General features: G+C 45.7%; 1 protein-coding gene across 5 annotated transcripts in view; it reads right to left on the bottom strand.

The window, feature by feature from the left end:
- DENND4A (DENN domain containing 4A) overlaps positions 1 to 21482 on the bottom strand; it is a 165452-nt gene that overhangs the window by 81583 nt on the left and 62387 nt on the right. For all 5 annotated transcript variants that reach the window (XM_063448760.1, XM_063448763.1, XM_063448761.1 and 2 more), the window contains exons 2-4: positions 10217 to 10549; positions 8676 to 8925; positions 266 to 335 (exon numbers count right to left, since the gene is read on the bottom strand). In XM_063448760.1, coding sequence (XP_063304830.1) covers positions 266 to 335; positions 8676 to 8925; positions 10217 to 10549 — 653 coding nt within the window. The remainder of the gene's footprint in view (positions 1 to 265; positions 336 to 8675; positions 8926 to 10216; positions 10550 to 21482) is intronic.

Raw genomic sequence — 21482 nt, 5'->3', positions numbered from 1 at the left:
TGGAAAGAAAAAGTAAAGGAGTAGGTATTTGACTGAAGAGATGTAAAGGTTGTGTGAAGTGGTGCATGGTTTGCATCCACAAATATAATGTATGTGAATTTGTTGGGAATTAAAACAGGAATAAGAGGGCATTCTGGACAGTGGGTGGGTCTCAAACAAAGCTTTAAAGAGCAATGCTCTATATCCTTTAGAACTTCATCTGTGTATATTTTAGATGCAATGTAGAAAAAAAACAGAAAAAAAAACCTAAAAATCAAAAACTCACCTGCTTTGTAGGACACTGCGTTGTTTTTTGCAACTGATTTTTTGTAACAGAGGTACACAGCTGAGCCCCACTGGAGAAAAAGAAACACATAATATTCAGTTTTCTGCTATACAACGCTAAAATATTTATAGCACACATTATAAATGGCTAGACAAATTGTATCATAGACCAGTAAGATGTAACCATTTTAGTGTTAAACTGGGCAATGTTTTCTACTGAGTTTGCGAACCTGAGATTGAATAGACTGTCCACTTCCAATACCGTAGAGCCAATTACTGCAAAATAAGCACCCTCAGGTTCAAAATGATATGATAATATAGTATAGAAATGGTATTGCATGAAGTTACTGAAATTGTGTGATGTGGGGGCTCTGATTTCAGTGTAACCCTTGACATAAATTCTCTGGCCTGGCTGAGAATAGTGGTAGTTAAACTCCTGAGCTCCTATTTGACGCTGCTGCCATAATTTCAGCTCCTTCCACGCTACCAACATGCAGCACATACGATTTAAAATCAACCCAAATCAAATGTATTCATTTTTTTTTTTTAAATGATAACATATTACAAAAAAATATAAAACCAGACAATGTGATTATAAAGGGAAAACAATGCCATTTTGAAGTTCTTGAAATATCCAAAAACCTATCGACAAATGGCCACAGCCAAGGTTGGAAAAACATCTGTATACTTTAGGATGCAGACAAGCATATATGGCAGCCACATATATTTGAGTTCTGAGTTAAAAGCCAACAGTAACATTTTTAAAAGTTTGTGATGCCCCGGCCAACCCACGTATAACACAGTTCAGAGGTACATTTGTGGACTACTTGTCAAGTGATGGGCTAATGGTCAAAAATACCCTATGTAATGTGCCATAAGAATACCGAACTAAACAGAAAACCTAAAAATGCTCTCAAATCCAGAGTTCACAGTTAAAACAGTGGCTTTGCAGGGGGCGTGGTCTGGACGTCGACTGAGATGGTCACATAGTCCGTGAGCTCTGGAGTTAAGGCTGACTAAATGCGCTTTTAACTGCTAGAACCACTGATTATCTCCCCTTCCACTTGGGAAAGCAATCTGCAGCATGAAGGCTAGCGGGAAGAAGCAGACCAGCAAAGACTCGGTGGTAGCTCCGATTTTCTCGGAGGCCCCAGGCGGGCCCAAGATGGCACCCAGAGAAGTCCACATGCAGAAGATCCAGAGGATGCGGCGTCGGATACCTCGCTTCCCTGCTCGGAAGACACCACCCGCATACTGCCCCAGATGCGGGCTGACAAAACTTACCTACCAGAGGCAATCACAACGGGCATGCTGGCCCTCAAGGCAGAAATCCAAGCTAGTGGGACTCGCACGGCGGAGATGGAGGCCCGAGTGGAGCAGGTGGTGCAAGCTCATAATGCAGTGGCCGACTCCACCGATTATGACATCTGCTCCAGTCTGCTGGCAGTGGAGGGTCTGTTGGAAGATTTGTCCAACGTCCAACAGATCCAGACGGTATAATGTCAGGGTGAGGGGACTATCTGAGGCTTTGGGCGAGGGGAGTCTACCCGATATTCTGCTTGAGATTTTCTGCCCACTAATAGCTGACATACCAGAGGAGCGATGGGCGATTGAACGCGCGCACCGGGTGCTGATGGCGAGAGGGGCCCAGTGTTATTGCCCGTTTTCCCTATTGCTCCATGGTGAAAGCAGTCATACTGAAATGCCGTGGCTCAGAGGCTGTTTAAGCTGGGGAGCAGCTCCAAGCTTCCAGAATTTGGCCCCCTCCATGCTGCAAAAGCGGCCCATGTGAAAGCCCATTGCGGCTGCTAAAAAGGAATCCAGTTCGCTTGGAGGCATCCTTTCAAGCTGCTAGCTTTCCAGGGCTTGAAGGTGGTGGTGTTGCAAGCTCATGGGATCCTACCCGAGTTTTGGAAAGCCCTCAACACCTCAGATCCAGGCCTGGTAACTACATTGATGATGACACAGCCCTTGCCGAGGCATCCCAGGGACTGAATGAACGGAGCAAAAAGCCGTGACACAGGGGCACTTGGGGTGGGGGGAGAAGTACGGGATGGGATTCTTTTGGGGGGCCTTGGTTCTGGTTTGGGCGGGGTCAGGAAAGCTTTTCTCTGGGGATTCGGTCTGGGGGTACGGTGCATCTCCCCTTTGGTTTGGCTACCAGTCTGTAGAGAGTGGGGGGAAATTCCACTACCATCCACCACGCTGTGTTTGGGGCAGTGCCGCTGTTCTCAAATGCACTTGGGGTTTCTCAACCAACTGTCGGAGGTTACCATGTAATCATAGACCTCATACGGCAGAGATGCCGGGGGAGGGTAACTGGACTTTGGACATGCTTGGGGAAAGGGTGCCGTCCATGCCCTACGGTCCTACTGAAAGTGTACTCATGCGTAGGCCATACCTTTTGGGAGCACGCCTTCACATTTGCATTTCATACTTGTTTTGAGTTATGTGGGGATGATTGAGGGGATAGTGTTGAGGGTAGATGGGGCTTCTGTTTGGGGGATCCGGCTGGGTCGACGGCTTCCCCTTCTCCCCATGGCGGCCTGGGGTTGCCGCCGGGGCATGGGGGGACGCTGCGTTTTCGCCTTTAGCCGTGCAGCCGGGTTGGCAGGCGGGGGTTGGGGCCATTTGTCTAAGGGCCGTTGTCCACAGTGGAGGGGAGGCTCGGCTCAGAGCGTTCCTTATGTTGTCTAGACCAGCCCCGGCCGCCTTCCTGGTTTACTAAGGGATGTAAAGGGAGAACGAACTGCCTACACAACAACAAAAAAACACAAAACTAGAGAAAAATGGCAGAAAATAAACATGGCAAATATTTAAAAATGTATGAACATAGGAGAACCGCAAATACTCCAATGCCAAAACTCTTACTATTATTAGGAAACATAAAAAACTATTCACTTAGTAAACATATACGCACCGAACACAGCTGAACACCAATTCTGGAGGGACTTAGGTGACTTGGTGAGGCCTCTTTGTGTAGGGTACTTGGTGTTGGGAGGGGACTGTAATGCTACTCCTTGGTCGGTGGCTGACAGAATCACAGCTTCTGGGACCCGGTGTTCTCATGGGATGGGGCCAACGACAAACTTCTACATAGCTTTATGGACGACTGTGAATTGGTGGATATTTGGAGTGTGCATTACCCTGGTGAGCGCAACTACACATTTGGCCCCTCATGGGACGTATTCTCGCACTGACATGTTTCTGGTATCCAGGAGAACGATTCCGGTGGTCCAAGAGGTGGACATTCGATCCATCTCTTTTGTCAGACCACGCAAATTTACATCTATCTCAGAGACTTTTTGACTCCAACAAGATGGACATAGCGCCTGAATAATTCTTGTTGAAAGATAGGGAGGTAGTGGCGGAATGGAATACAGCTTTAGCGGAGTATATGCTCCTCAATGACACGCCAGATGTAGATGCGGCCACTGTGTGGTCTGCCCATAAGGCGGTCATCAGAGGCTTGCTAATCAAGATAGCAACCTACAAAAAATGTCTTAAAACTCAGAAGATCGGAGACTTGCAGGAAGCGCTACGACGGGTGGAAAAACGTCAAAAATCTACCCCAGATCTGCAGTCCTTGGAGGGCATTGAGAGAGATTTGCACGGAATTCAAAAGGGCCCTCTCCTGGATGATGTTGCCTGTGATATGACCTGGTCCTGCCAATTTTACTCTTCGACCAAGGAAACGCTTGAGACCTATTACTGCCTTGAGGCACCCGGAGAGGAGTAAAGTCATCACTCCAGGGCACATAGAGACACTTTTCACGAGCTATTACAGCTTGAGATATAATCACTCCCCGACCTACAGAGCTGAAAACGCTGGCTACTGCTGAAAATTACAGCAATTTCTGCAGTACGTGACCCTGCCCGCCCTCCCTGATTATGACAAACTGTTAGATGCGATAGCAGTTATCCCGGGACAGAGGACCCTAAACGTCTTATAGTACGCTCCAGATAGGCCATCCGGACCGTACTATAAGACGTTTAGCGAAGTACTAGTATAAAGATTAGTCACCCTGTTCAATGTGGCAATAGCGGGAGAGCCACTGTCCCAGGAGATGACGTTAGCCAACATCGTGCTGCTACCAAAGGAGGGGAAGGACCCTTTGGAGGTGAGTAGCTACAGGCCGATCTCGCTGATCAATGCAGATGCTAAGATTCTGGCGAAGATACTGGCGACCAGATTGAAACCCATGTTGTAGAACCTGATTTCCCCTGACCAGGTCAGATTCATCCCTTAACGCCAATTGTACGAAAATCAAGATGGGTGGTGGATCTGGTGTGGACAATGGAAAGGTCTCAGACGCCTTCTCTGCTCCTATCCCTGGACACAGAGAAGGTATTTGACAGGGGCAAATGGCCTTACTTGTTCGCACATCCAGACTCATTTGTAGGTGTTGTTGGGGTGCTATACAGGGATCTCCGAGCGTGTGTGGTGCTTCCGGGGGACGACGGAGCCACCTTTCCCATTTGCAATGGCACCAGGTAGGGGTGCCCTTAATTGCCCCTCCTGTTCGCCATCACGCTGGAGCCATTTCTGCAGCGGATCAGAGAGGCCCCAGAGGTACGCGGGGTGAGGGCCGGGACTGAGGAGTACAAAGTAGCGGCTTATGCCGATGATGTCACGCTCACGATTGCGGACAAGCTGAGCTCCCTCCCCCCTCTGATAGATATATCAGGATAGTCTAATATCGGGATATAAGGTCAATTTGACCAAATCCAGTGCTATGCCGACGCACCTGTCAGCCGCCGATAAGGACACTGTTGGTTCTACGTCACAACTCTGCCTTACTGATTCTATCAAGTACTTAGGCGTAGTGGTTACCAAGGATAGGCATGCCTTACATAATTGTATCAAGCTATCAAGAAGGACCTGGAGGCTTTGGGGTCCAGACCAATTTCTTGGAAAGGGCGCATTCATAGTGTAAAAATTAACGTTCTCCCTCGGCTCCTCTTCCAGGCCCTTTCCATATTGGTTTCCAAAGTCTCATTTTATACTAAGGATATCATTCATTGTGTGCGCAACCACCGTCCTCTTTTGTTTTATCCTTGTATGTAAGTGTTATAAAGTGACTATACACTTGGGTGTTTTTTTGTGTGTGCTGCACTGGTTTTATATATGATATTTTAATATACATAATTTTTAGCGCCATCCTTTATCTCTGTTTTTTATATGCATTCTATTAGTCTCAGAAAGGCTCTAAATATTGTGAGTTTTCCAAGTTTTTTTAATATTGTATTATTTTGAGATGTATTACCCTATGATGGTTTTTTATATTTACAGAACCTAGGGATCTCATTTTATACTAAGGATATCATTCATTGTGTGCGCAACCACCGTCCTCTTTTGTTTTTTCCAAAGTCTGACATAGATGCCACACAGAAATACATAGACACTTTCATCTGGGACGGAAAACGGCATAGGTTAGCGAGGAACATGCTGTATCGACCAAAGACGAAAAAAGGGGGACTGGCCTACCAAATCTCCTTATGTATTATTATGCATCTCAGTTAGCTCAGACAGTGATGTGGCATGTGGCCCCAGGGGAAAGACAATGGGTGGACCTGGAATCACAGCTCATGTGCTCTGACCTTCCAATGTTTTATATGTGGCTAGCAACACCCCAATGGGCTCTTGTCCGCACCGAATGCCTGGGGATACTTGCCTCCCTGACTATCTGGGACAGGATGAGGTATAAGTTTGTCCTCAACTCTGTCCCTTCTCTGTTAGCTCCGTTACTCCAACAGGGACTTTCCCCCGGGAATGACTACCCAAGGCTTTGGGAACTTGGAGGAAGCAGGACTACAAAGGCTCTTCAACTTATGGGAGGATGACAACTGGTGACTTTTAATGCCCTGAAGCAGATGTCTTCCATCATCTTAATAACCACTACTACTTTAGATATTTGCAAATTAGAGATTACGCTCAACTCGAGGAAGTCATGGGGACGAGGGGGACTAAGCCCACTCTATTTGAGACACTCTGCTATTAAGGAAAGCATCACAAGGGCCTAATTACTGAGATCTGCTCAAACGCAGATATGTGGGGTCCCCTACGAAATATCGAACAGTGGGAGAGAGACCTAGGGGGGGAAATTGATGGAGACGAGTGGCAGAATATGTGGGAAGCCACAGCAAAGGTCTCAGTGTGTGTTACCTCCCAGGAACAGATGTACAAGACCCTCTTTCGGTGGCACACCACCCCTGTACAGCTGCTCAAAATGGGTGTTCGCCCCTTTCGACGACTGTTGAAGGATGTGTGGAATGAAGGGGATGTACCCCCATATGTGGTGGTTCTGCCCTGCCCTGACACAATTCTGGGGGGACATGCAGACCCTCCTTAAGGAGGTCTTCGGTAGGCCGTTCGAGCTGGACACTTGGATTGATTTTGCTCTCTAAGCCCTTAGAGGGCCTGACCCATCACGAACAGAAACTTTGCAATAAAATTACACTGTCAGCGAGACATGTCCTGGCAGCTCACTGGTTGCAACCCACTCCCCCATTAATGGGCGAGGGGAGGGCCAAAATAGAGGACAATCATTTAATGGATCAACTCTCGGCGTCCCTACACAACCCCCTCACCTAGTTTCACAAGGTTTGGGAGCCATTGCACACTTACACAGATGGGCTGTAGATTTCACGTTACACAGATACCCTAGTACACCTGTAATTTTTGCAATTTCCGGAGGGAAACACTTGAGGGCACTGATGGTTTGGGTAGACGGGGGAGGCGTAAGCTGGGAGAGGGGAGGTTTTTTTACCCCTTAGCCCTTATGAGATGATACCAAAAGTTATTTATTCTAAAAAATCATAAAATCTTGCCGTAGGCACGCATACTGATCACGCAGACTTTCTGGAGACTCCCTGCTAAACGCTGTGGTCCTCTGTGTTCTTGTCAACTATCATGATATCTGCACGGTGTATTCTAAGACCATAATTGTAACTGCATTGTCTTTTGTTTTGTGATCACTGTCTGATAGCAAGCTAACATAAAGAATTTAAAAAAAAATACATAAAACATTGGCTTTGCCTTTTATCAAGAGATCAAGAGTAACATTTGACATTAATCAGTTTTGTTAATGTTTAATATGAATTGGTTTTATTTACGCTAAAAAATTTAATAAAGTTTAATACAAGTTCCGATAATATGCCACCCCATCCTCATGTCATATTTTAATTTACTTGATTCACCAGATAAAACCTATAATAGAGGGAACAATTATATATTTAACAGATGACCGATAGCTGACAAACATAATACAAATACAGACCCCAATAATTTTGGAGGGTCCATGTAGGCACCATAACTAATACATGCAGATGCAGTGAATATGGTGCCATTAACTATGACCATAATTAAGGGTTCTAGAGGCACCCGCATTTCTAATAAAATAATGGAACTTCCACATTAGCAACTCTGGCAAGCTTGGCTGCAGGTGTCTTAGGACGTTCAGTTTTGGTCAAACTAGTGGATGGCACCTTCAGTCTAATGGCATGTTGTGGTAGTATTGCCCAGACTGCAAAATGTTTCCTCTAAAATTATAAGCTTTAATTAATGAGATTAGTTCATGCACACAAATACAGATAGGGTATATAGAGCAATCCAATCAAACTAGCCACCTAAATGACTCAGCTTGTTCCTGTAATACAAAAAAACACATTCATTCTATTATTGGCAAATATACAGAAACATCACTGAACACAAGTCTCTACTACCTTATGAGGTCTTTCTGAACATAAAAAAACCCATACATTTCTAAAGGGATCCTATAGTGCCAGGAAAACAAAGCCGTGGGGCTGAAGGGGTTAAAATGCGTTCAGCCACTTACCTGAATCCAGCATTGATGGGTGCCCACGCTCCTCTGACTGACGTCAGTGGGGGAGACCTAATGTGCATGCAAAGCACATGGGGAAATGCCCACATTCCTATGGGGAAAATCTGATGCTGGAGGTCTGTCAGGACGTCCAGCGTCAGGTAATGGATCAAATGTCCGTTTGGATTCCGGAAGCGCCCCCCAGTGGCTGTCTGCTACACAGCCAGTGAGGGCACAGTTAGTGCTGCAATGTAAACATTGCAATTCTCTGGAACTGCAATGTTTTACATTGCAGCACTAAGTGCAAAAGAGTCACAGCACCCAGACAACTTCAATGAGCTGAAGTGGTCTGGGTGCCTACAGTGACCTTTTAACGGATATATTCAGTAAACTGCTGGGTGCAGAGAGTTGCTAGACAATTCTATTTTAGTTTACATTAGCAGAGATGGAACAATTTTTAATTCAACAAGATACTGTCCCAGATCTCACATTTAGGCTTACATTTTTCAGTTTGCAGTACAGTGAATAGATCTCTGCAAAATTGGTACATGTGTGCACTATATAGATTATCTAGCCTTAAGATCTTACCATGCTGCTGTTAAGATTCTTTTCCACTTTACAGAAAGTGTGTGGAGGGGTTTCTCCTTTGCTTGGTATAATTATACAGATATCAGTAACAGCTAAGGAGTTCTGTGTCATGTTCTCAGAAGCTCTGCGATAGGTGATGTATGCTCTTTGAGAGGATGTGCTTCCACTTATATTGGCAGGACGTCCATGCGGAGTACTTTGGATAATCTGACAACCCTGTTTTAATCTTTCTTTCCACTCATATAATACTCTGGAAAAATAAAAATGGAAAAAAATATGAGTAATGTATGTCTGCAGAAATGCTATATTAATCTCTGGCATTACAGAGCACACCAACATATTACAGCATAGTTGAAATGCTACATAACCATTATTATTGTATACCTTTAAGGATCAATGTTTTTTATCTCATCATGAAAATCACCTAAAAACCCTATGCAACCAGGGAATACCTTGCTTATTCAGCGTTACTGCTCTACACAAACCTGCTATAACAATAAAAGTAAGACATTCAATTGAGAGCTTTAAAAGGCTTATTTTTTATAACAGGAATATTCCTTCAGTAGTCCTTAAAGGAAAACTGCTAGCACCAGAAACACTACAGCCCACTGTAGTTGTCTTGGCGCCATGAGTACCCAAGCGCATTCCAGTCGCAAGTATTCAAACCATTTTAGTGGTTAGACAGACAACCCTTGTTGTCCAAACAGAGAACTGGTCATGCCCTCGCTCACTATGACGGACTATGAATGTAACTTCCTTGTTCCTGTTTATGTTAATATAACTCTTCTTCTAATTTCTGTAACAGCTGAAATTCTATAAATAAAAAAAAATTCAAAAGAGAAATTGGCATGGTGGGTGGAGAGTGATAATTAGCTAATGCTAACTATTTACCACAGGAGGTGAAGGCAAGGTGAGCCATCACCTGGTGGAAAACAGTTTAACACAGAAAGGTGCTTGGCGACTCCAGTCCCCATTTTATTAAGATGAGGTTATTATGGGAGGGCAGTGCACTTTAATTGATCTTGGATGTTTTCATTTATACAAACACTGTTTTAAATGAACACTCCAAACCTTTAACCCCTTAAGGACCAAACTTCTGAAATAAAAGGGAATCATGACATGTCACACATGTCATGTGTCCTTAAGGGGTTAAGCCACTTTAGCTTCAGAAAAAAAAAAAAACTAGCTTTGTTTATCTAGATCACATAATTTTTCCAGTCTTGGTTGCAAGTTTATACCAGTGCTTTTGACAGGGACTAAGATGCACATGGCATTAGTTAATGAACCAATTACTTATATAGTAATAACTATATAGTTCAGTCACTCATTCAAAAAAATATGACATTAACTCTAATTATGAACTCTTTTTTTTTTTCCCTTTGCTTCTTTCCAGGGTTGATGCACTTGGGAAATCTGTGAAGCTTATGTAAGTAATACACAGTGATTATTTGGAATGGGCTTGAGGTAAATGCCCATTCAAGAAACAGGAGACAGGGGGGAAAAAAAGAAAAGATTATTTTGGGTCTATTATAGAGACTCACCCTAGATCTGTGAGGGGTGGCTTGTCTCTTCCTCTCCTGTAACATAAATATATTTGCGGTCCTCTGAGACTTCCATTATTGAGGTCAGCAGAAAGTCCAGTTGGGGTAGTGTCCATACATACATATCCTTGAGGTACCTCTTCCCCCAAAGACCGAATTATCACGGTCACATCTGTGATGGGTTCCTTTGGTTTAGCAGTTTTATGGCAGGCATCATTGAAGTGGATTTCTTCCTCAAGTGGTTTTGATGAATCAGTGAGCCCCGCAACCACAAAGTAGTCAGCGACACGAGGTCCTTTGTCTTCCATCATCTTCCTTTTTGAGACAGAAAAACTAAAAAAAAAAAAAATTGGAAATGAGCAAATGCCTTAATTTATTTTTCCACAATGCAAATTCTTTTCTCTTTTTCAAAAACTATTAAATCATATTTTACCATAGCACCACCGGCTTATCTGCCACTTCCGAGAGGAAAAAGGATTGGTAAGGCCACAGAAAATAAATAGTTATGTTTCCCATAAATCTCTGAAAAGTTATCTATTGTGGAATGTTTGGAACCAATCAAAATACAGATAACAGAAGTGGGCTAAATACAACATTTAAAAAAAAAAATAATAATAATAAAATTATATATATATATTTATATTGGATTAAGCAATTAAGTATGCAATGATACCTTTTTTATTGGACTAACATAATATTTCAAAGACAAGCTTTCGAGAGTTTGCCTCTCTTCCTCAGGTCTATCAATACCTGAGAAATCAGTCTTATCCAAGGGCCTAACATTCTGTCCTAGCACAAAACTGGATCACATCCAGTTATATTCAGACTTGGAAAAATTGTTCAGAAGAATGAGACTTAAGGAATTTTATGAAAAAAAAAAAAACATCACTCTCAACGAGGATAATAATGGTAGGAAAGAGAACAAAGATTTTACACCGACAGCAGGACGTAACATCAAATTGGATCGCTACATTGAAAGTTTTTGCCTGAGAGTGGCATCTGTTGTTACCACACAAGAGAAAAAAAAATATATCACATACAACCTCTCACCAATGGAAAGAAGTGCCTTGGATAACTTGATGAATAAAAAAAAACATCTTCATCAAGCTGGCTGACAAGGGTGGATCAGTAGTTGTCATGAACACCCAGGACTAAATTACAAAAGGGAATAGACAGTTGTCCGATGTAAACTACTACAAAAAAACTGAAAAAGGACCCAACCAAGGAATATACGGCTAAACTCTCAAAACTTATCAAATTATTTCCAAAACACATACAGCAAGAATTCGAAAATCTGATGCCTTCCAATCCTCAAATGGGATCCTTCTACATGCTGCCCAAAATCCACAAGCTTGGAAACCCACGACGGCCCATTTTAACAGGTATAGGAACACTCACGAAACAAATATCCGACCTAATTGAAAACATTCTTAAGCCCCTAGTTATTAAGACTGAGAGCTTTATACAGGACACTACAGACTTCCTCAATAAACTTAACCAGATAAATGAACTACCTGAAAACACTTTACTAGTAACAATGGGTGTGTAATCCTTATACAGTAACATCTCACATAAGGATGGCATTGAGGATGCATTAAAATTCTCTCATCCCACAAACCAACACACAAAAGCTTATAGAATTCATACTCACACACAACTATTTCTAGATGTGACAGGGACAGTGATGGGCACAAAAAATGTCACCCCCAATACACTAATCTTTTCATGGCTGAACTAGAAAACAGATTTTTATGTACACAGCCCCACAAACCATATACATATAGTTACATCGATGATATTTTCATAATATGGACAGAAGAAGAAAGCCTTATAGACTTTCATAAAACATTCAATTCATTCCACCTGTCAATAAACCTTAAAATGAACTTTTCAAATCATAGTGTGAGTTTATTGGACTGCACAATAACTGTCACCAATGGCATTCTTCATTCGTCTGTATATAGAAAACCCACAGACACAGCTACAGCTACCTCCACAATTCCGGCTTTCATCCCAATCACATGAAAAGGGTATTTTCTACAGCCAGGCTATCATATACCACTGCATTTCCTCTGACACAAAAGACAGAGATCAGCACCGGAGTACACTGTCAGAGTCATTTAGGCAAAAGGGCTACAAGGAAAGGACAATATCTAAAAAAATAAAATCTGCCCTGTAGGTTCCTACAATACAAAGAAAAGGAAAACAAAACAAAAATACCTCTAGTAGTTACGTACAACCCAACTCTTAAAGGAATATGTAAAATTATTAAAGAGCTACAACCATTAATTTCAGAGGACCCCACACTCAAAGAAATATTTCCTGAACCCCCCATACTAGCATTCAAACAACCGCCTAACCTGAGACAGAGATTGGTCCACAGCAAATTGACCACAGCACAGGAGCTAACACAGAATGGCACTGTGCGATGCAACAAATCACTCTGCAAACTGTGTCAACATATATGTGGAAATAACACAGCCAGACACAATAACAAAAACACACAACATTAAGGGATCATATTCGTGCACTTCTGCGAATGTGGTGTACATGATACAGTTTACAATGTGTGACAAAGGTTGCTACATTGGAGAAACTGGTCTTAAGCTGCATCTCAGAATGAATCTACACAGACACTCAATCAAGAACCACAAGGAAAACGGATATTGTACCCCTGTTGGTCATCACTTCACCCAGACTGGTAACTCCATCAAAAACCTCAGGATTAAAGTTCTTAAAGGGAATTTCAAAGACTCTTATGAACAAAAGACATTTGAGATGAAAATGGTCACACATTTCAACACCAGGAATGAAGTACTTAACGTAGACTCTGGCTTTCTCACACACTACCAAAACTTTATATAAACACACATCTTAAAGGAACACTATAGGCACCCAGACCACTTCAGCTCAATGAACTGGTCTGGGTGCCAGGTCCCTCTAGTTTTAACCCTGCAGCTGAAAACATTGCAGTTTCAGAGAAAACTGAGGGTTAAACCAGCCTCTAGTGGCTGTCTCATTTTTACAGTGAGAAGACGCCAGCATCCTATGGACTGACTAAATGCGCGCACTGCTCTTGCCGCGCATGCGCATTTAGCCTATGACGACCGAAGGAGGAGGAGAGTCCTCAGTGCCGAGGACAGCCGCTAGAGGCTCTTCCGCAATTCTCACTGTGAAAATCACAGTGAGAAGACGCTGGACGTTCATAGGAGAGCACTGAGTAATGCTTTTCCATGGGCGGTTTGAATGCGCGCGGCTCTTGCCGCACATGCACATTCGGATCTGACGTCGGCAGGGGGTGTAGAGTTTTAGCCCCTTCATCCCAGCGTAAGGGGGGCCTTGAGGGTGGGGAGGTCCTAATGACCCTATAGTGCCAGGAAAACGAGTTTGTTTTCGTGGCACTACAGTGGTCCTTTAATGTCATATAAAGTTCTTGCTTCACCTTTATTGGATCAATTTATATACATACATACATATAAGCAGCTATATTCTCAGACCTGAGGAAGAGAGGAAAACGCTCAAAAGCTTGTCTTTGAAATATTATGTTAGTCTAATAAAAAAAAAAAAAGATATTGCATATAGCAATACTCTGATACTTTCCTCATAGAGATTCATTGATTCAATTCATCTCTATGAGGCAATGTTGATTGGCCAGGGCTGTGTTTGGCTTGTGCTGGCTCTGCACCTGATCTGCCTCCTTGACAGTCTCAGCCAATCCAATGCTTTCCTATGTGAAATCAATGTGATTGGCTGAATCACTTCTGATGATGTCAGCCGAGCAGACATATCGGGGCAGAGCCAGCAGCAGCAGACTGGAATCAAAGTAAGATTTAACTTAATCTTTAACTTAAGATTTATATTTAGGGGATGCAAGAGGGGGTAGATGGTGGTTTTAACGCCATAGGGTCAGGAATACTGGTTTATGTTCCCGACTCTATAGTGTTCTTTTAATATAAAAAAAAATACATTATTTTATACACCTTCTGTCTCAGTGCCAAGACTCACTTGGTGCTTCTTACCTCTGCGCCTCCCACAATGCCACTTAGGAGGTATGACCTCCTCCGCCGATGTATAATCCAATGCTCCTCATAGAGTGCTCCCTTAATATTAAAGGGTTACTCCAGCCCTTTTAACTATACAGTTTGTTTTCCCATTCAATATGCCATGCTAGGCATGGCTAATTAGATCCCTCCCATTAAACAGTTCAAAATGAGCAATAAACGTACTTCAAATCCAGCACTGGGTGAAGCTCCCCTGTCTGATGCTGCTGCCTCCCTAACACAGCTTATTCCCATAGAGAAGCATTTGACTGAACCATTTCACCAGTTCAGACGCATGCGCAAACTCTGAGCTGTGCATGATAGAATATGGGTGAATAAAGGAAGCAATAATTCTTACACAAGATATATACATATTTCATGAAGAATAAATCTGCTTTGTACATTCTTTTAAAAATGGTAATTGGTTGCTATGTGACAGGCTTAGATTCTGTAGAACTGATGTGTCAGAGACAGCTAATGCTGTCTGACATGGTAAATGGCAGAATCAGCAAAGGGGCACAGAGTGCAGCAGAAAAAACAAGAAGTCAAAGTTATACTAAGGGTTTTTGTAAAAGGGAAAATATAAACATATATAAAAATATTCCCCAACTTCAATATAATTCAGATGAAATCAAAAATGAAAAAGTAATCTCTAAATGGGATACTGAAGGGGGACGGAGCCAGCCGCCATACTTCCTGGACGCATCCCGAGAGAGCTCTGTGCTGTTCAGTAAATTAAGCCGAATTATTTGCCTTCCCAACACGGCAACCGATCGCCAAGAGAGAGAAATCGCTTCCACTAATAATGGGGCGGAAAACCAAGAAGTACAAAGCAACCGCGGAGAAATGCTGAGAAGGCCGCGAGGAGACGTGAAGCCTGTCATGGCACCTCTCTGATGGGCTGTCTTATACCTCCAGCGAAACTTCCCTTCCAGATATGGAGGAGCTGGACAACATGGCATGGAGATCGAGAGCTGAAATCCATGCAAAGAGGTCAGAGAGCTCACTGGTGACAGAGAGAGCTCTGAAGGCTCTCCTGGACGACCTCCGCCCAAATATAGCAGCTGACATTAACTCATTCAAGATCTGCGGAGTGTCGAGGCGCCTGCACGACACAGAAATAACCACTGCCACCCATGTGGCCCACCTCAATAGCCTAGAACAAGAACTACCGGAGATGTGGCGCAAACAGGTCCAGACATAGGGCCGCATGGTGGAAATGGAAGACCGCAGGAGGTGGAAAATGTCAAGATAAAAGGCAGAACAGATCGGCACGGCTGAAATCCCTCACCTAGTCAGGAGACTACTCACACCTCTTCTCAGCCAAACAGGCAAAGCTGATGGTCCTGGATGGATGTTTCAGGCTCCCAGCTCCTCCATCACAATCCACCGAGGTGAACAGGGATGTCATAATCCAATTTCAAAATTGGCCAGATAGGCAGGCGTTTCTAACGGTGCTGGGGAATAAGTCACTGTGACGGACCGTGTGCTTATCGTCCTCAGCGTCAGCTAGGAAGCATCGATTGGCGGAGGTACCCAGTCGGGTGCCAGGTGGTCCGTCACAGTCACCATACAACTTTGAAGGGCACACGCTAATGTTTTAGTCAGACCTATCCAGAGCAATACTGGACTGGAGTAGGTCCTTGAGGCCGCTGACAGTGGAGCTGATACGAAACAACATACCTTACAAATTGGGCACCCCAAAATGCCTGCTAATACCTCTGGATTCGGAGAATCTAAAAGTCCAAGAAGCCTCGGAAATGAAAAGCACCCTACAGCGATTGAGACTGCTCTAGACACCTGAGAGTACATTACCAGCAACCCAAGTGCCACAACCACATGCTTGGGATGCAGCTACGGTTCGCTCATTTGTGCCAGCTGCCCAACGGGGCAACTCAGCATCGGCAGCCATAATCTGAAAAACTCATAACCGTAGTACCAACTTGTCACTTTGTTGGTGCTAACCTCTTGAAAATGTTGACCTACATTGGCCACCTTCCCACCAGGTCAAGAGGCACATGGCCTACACCGCCTCAAAACATCACTAATTGCTCCGACCTACTTTTTCACAGGAGGCGATAGGCGCTGTTATTATAACAGGCTGTATAATACCCTTTCCCTATATCCTACACTTGTGTGACATACTACCCTGCATTTCTCGGTTTTTCATCAAAAAATAATGTGCTGCTTTACTTAATGCCATGCCTATGTTTTGTTCTGATGAACTCATTGTGCTTGCTCCTGCTGTCATGGTAGTGCAAGTGTTTTTGTTATACTGTGCACCACAAAAATAAAAAAATGAAATAAATGGGCTACTGAAATTTATTTTGTATACACACATTATATATATATTCTGCCCTTAAAATTACGCAGAACCCACTTTTTTTTTTTTTGCAATAATGTACAAAACAAATCAGTATATACGAGGGCCTCAGATCTTCGTGTTTATTGCTTTTTTAGTAAAATACATGGTTTTAAAGAGCAAGTACAAATTTGATTATTTCTATTTATCCATTCAAATACACCCTAGAGCAGTGATGGCGAACCGGTGGCACGCCGAGCCCTCTCTGTGGGCACGCGGCCACAGGTCCGCCATCACTGCAGAATAGGCGCCTGCCTGCCCGAAACGGCAGGCGCCTATTCTGCTTCCGGGTCGGGAGGCAGGGGGAGGGATCTGTGTAGCAGCTCCCCCTGTCCTCCCGCGCGATGCTGTGTGGAGCGTTGCCAAGCGTTACCATGGCAACGCTCCACACAGCATCGCGCGGGAGGACAGGGGGAGCTGCTACACAGATCCCTCCCCCTGCAGTACTTACCACCAGGGATGGCTGTGTCCCCCCCCCCCCCCACTTCATTGAAGGTAAGAAGGAGGGGGGTGGGATACTAACACACCACCCCTACCCCCCCAGAAGTACCCTTACCCCCCCAGCACCACCCCTACCCACCACAGCACCCTACCCACCACAGCACCACCCCTACCCCCCCCAGAAGTACCCTTACCCCCCCTGCAGCACCCCACCCCCCAGCACCACTGTGGCAAACCTAGCCACTTCTGAACTATATTCATTACAGGTTGTCCGTAGGCTGACTGCATATTGTGTACCGTTAAATGTATATGTGTTGTATTATGGCCGTTCGCATGCTGGCAGCCGTACGCTGCCAGCACACAAAGCATTAGTACGACGAAACACGGCTATCCTGGCCGTTCGCCGTACGAATGCGGGCTCCCCAGGTCGACCACACATTCACAGGTCGTGTGGCACCAATTAACTGATTGCAACATTGTTGCAATCGGTAATTAAGGGCTCTCCTAGGTGGCCGTCGTTCGGCTACCGACCATGCGGCGGTCGGCCATCTTGGATCCTTTGTCTCTGCAGCGGTGTTCGGTCGTCGAGAGCCTGGAACTGAAAACGGCTACTCAATGATCCGAACACCGCTGGACTTCCAGAGCGTTCGGGAGTTCCGCGTTCGGGACACTATGTTCCCCATACTTATTCGGTACTTTTAAACTAACTTCAATGTTTAAATGTATTCTGGGCGGCGTTCGGTTAATTCAGCTGGGATCAGAGCGGTATTCTCACGAAGTATGCGCTTCGACCCCAGCTACCTACCGAACGTTCGGTTATTCCAAAGTACCGAATATTGTGTGAAATATGTATTTTAAAGTAAATTGTCAGTTTTGCTGCACGAGGGGATAATCCACTTAATCGTCCATTTTAGTGGGAGTATCCTTCTCGTGCAGCAATGCCTGCTGGGAAAGTCACATTGCATGATGGGAGAAATCCCCTGGATTTACTGTATGGAAACCCCTTGCATGGGGAACTGTATAAATACGCCAGCTGTGAATAAAGCCAGTTAGTTGACTCCCAAACTGTGTTTCGTCCAGTTATTGGGAGGATTGGGGATATTGCCGTGCTTTCTACTCTGACTGTGGATTTCCTGAAGATACCAACGGATATCGTGTACTATTATACTGCATTCCGTTACAACCACCCCTACCCCCCACAGCACCACCCCACCCCCCCAGCACCACCCCTACCCACCACAGCACCCTACCCACCCCCCCAGCAGCACCCTACCCCCCAGCACCCTACCCACCACAGCACCACCCCTACCCCCCCACAGCACCACCCCTACCCCCCCCAGCACCACCCCAACCCCCCCAGCACCACCCTACCCCCCAGCACCACCCCTACCCACCACAGCACCCTACCCCCCCCAGCACCACCCCTACCCACCACAGCACCCTATCCTCCCAGCACCACCCCTACCCACCCCACGCCCCCAGCACCACCCCACCCCCCCAGCAGCACCGTACCGCCCCAGCACCACCGTACCCCCCCAGCAGCACCCCACCCCCCCAGCACCACCCCTACCCACCACAGCACCACCCCTACCCACCACAGCACCACCCCTACCCACCACAGCACCACCCCTACCCACCACAGCACCACCCCTACCCACCACAGCAACACCCCACCACACCCCCCCAGCAGCACCCTACCCCCCAGCACCACCGTACCCCCCCAGCACCACCCCACCCCCCCAGCACCACCCCTACCCTCCACAGCAACACCCCACCCCCCCAGCAGCACCCCTACCCACCACAGCACCACCCCACCCCACCCCCCCAGCAGCACCCCTACCCCCCAGAAGTACCCCTACCCCCCCAGCAGTACCCCTACTCCCCCACACACAGTACCCCTACCCCCCACACACAGTACCCCTACCCCCCACACAGTACCCCTTACCCCCACAGCACAGCACCCCTCTCACACACACACAGCACCCCCCCAAACACACACACAGCACCCCCCCCAAACACACACACAGCACCCCCCAAACACACACACAGCACCCCCCAAACACACACACAGCACCCCCCCAAACACCCAGCACTCCCCCCACACACAGCACACCCCCACACACAGCACCCCCCCACACACACACACAGCACCCCCACACACACACCACCCCCCCCACACACACACACAGCACCCCCCCACACACACACACACACCACCCCCCCCACACACACACACAGCACCCCCCCCCCACACACACACACACAGCACCCCCCCCACACACACACACAGCACCCCCCCCCCACACACACACAGCACCCCCCCACACACACACAGCACCCCCCCACACACACACAGCACCCCCCACACACACACACAGCACCCCCCACACACACACACAGCACCCCGCGCACACACAGCACCCCCCCCCACACACACAGCACCCCTCATACACACACACAGCACCCCTCATACACACACACAGCACCCCTCATTTACACACACAGCACCCCTCATTTACACATACAACACGCACCCTCCCCCACACACACGCACCCCCCCCCCACACACACACGCAATTGCCGTGTTGGCACTTTAAGGAAAAAAAAGTTGGCATGTATTGCGGTTTGGGCACTCGGGCTCAAAAAGGTTCGCCATCACTGCCCTAGAGTCATTCTAAACGTAGCAATTCCATGATATCTTATTCATGTACAAATAAAACACAGAGCTTTTGGAAGTTGAACAAATTTGTTTTGAGGTCTTGTGGAAGGCAACACTTTGTTCTTTGGGAAGGTAAATATAGGTTAGCATCTGTCATTTGAAGCATGAGATATTTAAATCACCTTGAAAGAGCTGCCAGTGTTATAAACTGCAAAAATAGAAATAAATAGGTGACAGGGTTTACAAAAGCACAAAAATGTCAGTTTGCCAGTCTTCAGACCCACAATGAGCACAAAGTATTGTTTTCTTTGAAGTTTGTACCACATTGTTTTTTTTGTTCATTTTATAAATCAAAGATGGATAATCCATCCATAGAAACAGGTGACAAACAGTGATATCCCATTTATTTGTAGAGGTTCAAGGAATGATGAAAAGAATTTCAGGGACAGCAGTCCTTGGTCAGGCACAATTTGGAAAATAGTGAAACCAGCAAATGGGTGCTATCCAGGAAACTTTTGCATCATTCACTGAGGCTTAGCATATAAATGTGATATCACTTGTCACCTGTTACATGTTCTATTCATCATAATTAAGTTGTTATAGTGTGAGGTCACAAGCACCAGCTTACCTGAGTGGGTAAAAGAAAATTACCAAATGCCTGTTCACTCTGCCCCGTACATGCCCTCTATGGCCCGAGGCTTCAATCACGCACGTCTTTCTCTCTCTTTTCTCAGTGGGAAGCTGCGGTCACCCTCAGCCTACTAGTGTTACCCTGTCCAAAACTTCCTGACTGAAGACTCTGACATTGAGAGGAAATACATGGGCAGAGCGATTGGGATCTCCTCTAACACGAAAGTTTAAATGTGATGCAGTTGTTATGGTAACCACAGCAGGAGTGTATTTACCGCAAGGCTGACAAGGCATTTGCCTTGGGCGGCACTTATATCTCCTCTAACACGAAAGTTTAAATGTGATGCAGTTGTTATGGTAACCACAGCAGGAGTGTATTTACTGCAAGGCTGACAAAGCATTTGCCTTAGGCGGCACTTTCTGAGGGGCGCCCCTTAATTGCCCTGGCAAATGCCTTGCCAGCCTCTTATCCTGGGGGGCCCAGGTGCTGGCCAGGTGGCCACCTCAGGGCCCCCCGAGGTTGGCAGCGGCAGCACTTTCCAGGCGGGCGGCAAGGGAGCACTGATTCTCCTGTTCAGCTCCCTCACGCACACCGCAGTGATGCCGGAGCCGGTATATCACGTCACTCTGGCATCACTACGCGGCACGCAAGGGAGCTGAACAGGAGGATCAGTGCTCCCTCGCCAACTGCAGTGACCGGCCACCCAGCAGCCCCACCGGAGCCCAGGGAAAGCGGGAATTCACCCCAGCACTCCCAAAGGTAGGGAGGCTGGGGGATTGAATTTTAAATTTTTTTTTTTTTTAAATGTTTGTATCGGTTAGTGTGTGTGAATGTATGTGTGTGTCTATTAGTGTGTGTGTGTGTGTGTTAGGGAGTGTGTTACTATGTGTGTATCTGTTAGTGTGTGTGTGTGTGTCAGAGAGTGTGTTAGTGTGTGTATGCATGTCTGTTAGTGAGAGTGTATGTGTGTCTGTTAGTGTGTTACTATGTGTGTGTCTTTTAGTATGTGTGTGTTAGTGAGTGTGTGTGTGTGTGTTTCTGTGTCTGTCAATGAGAGTATGTGTCTGTTAGCTAGTGTATGTGTGTGTCAGTGAATGTGTGTGTCTGACACAGTGTATATGTGTCTGTCAGTG

This window comes from Pelobates fuscus, chromosome 3, assembly GCF_036172605.1.
Source record: "Pelobates fuscus isolate aPelFus1 chromosome 3, aPelFus1.pri, whole genome shotgun sequence".
Lineage (NCBI taxonomy): Eukaryota > Metazoa > Chordata > Amphibia > Anura > Pelobatidae > Pelobates > Pelobates fuscus.
Note: the sequence above shows the minus strand (reverse complement) of the source record. Positions and strands in the feature narration are given on the sequence as shown.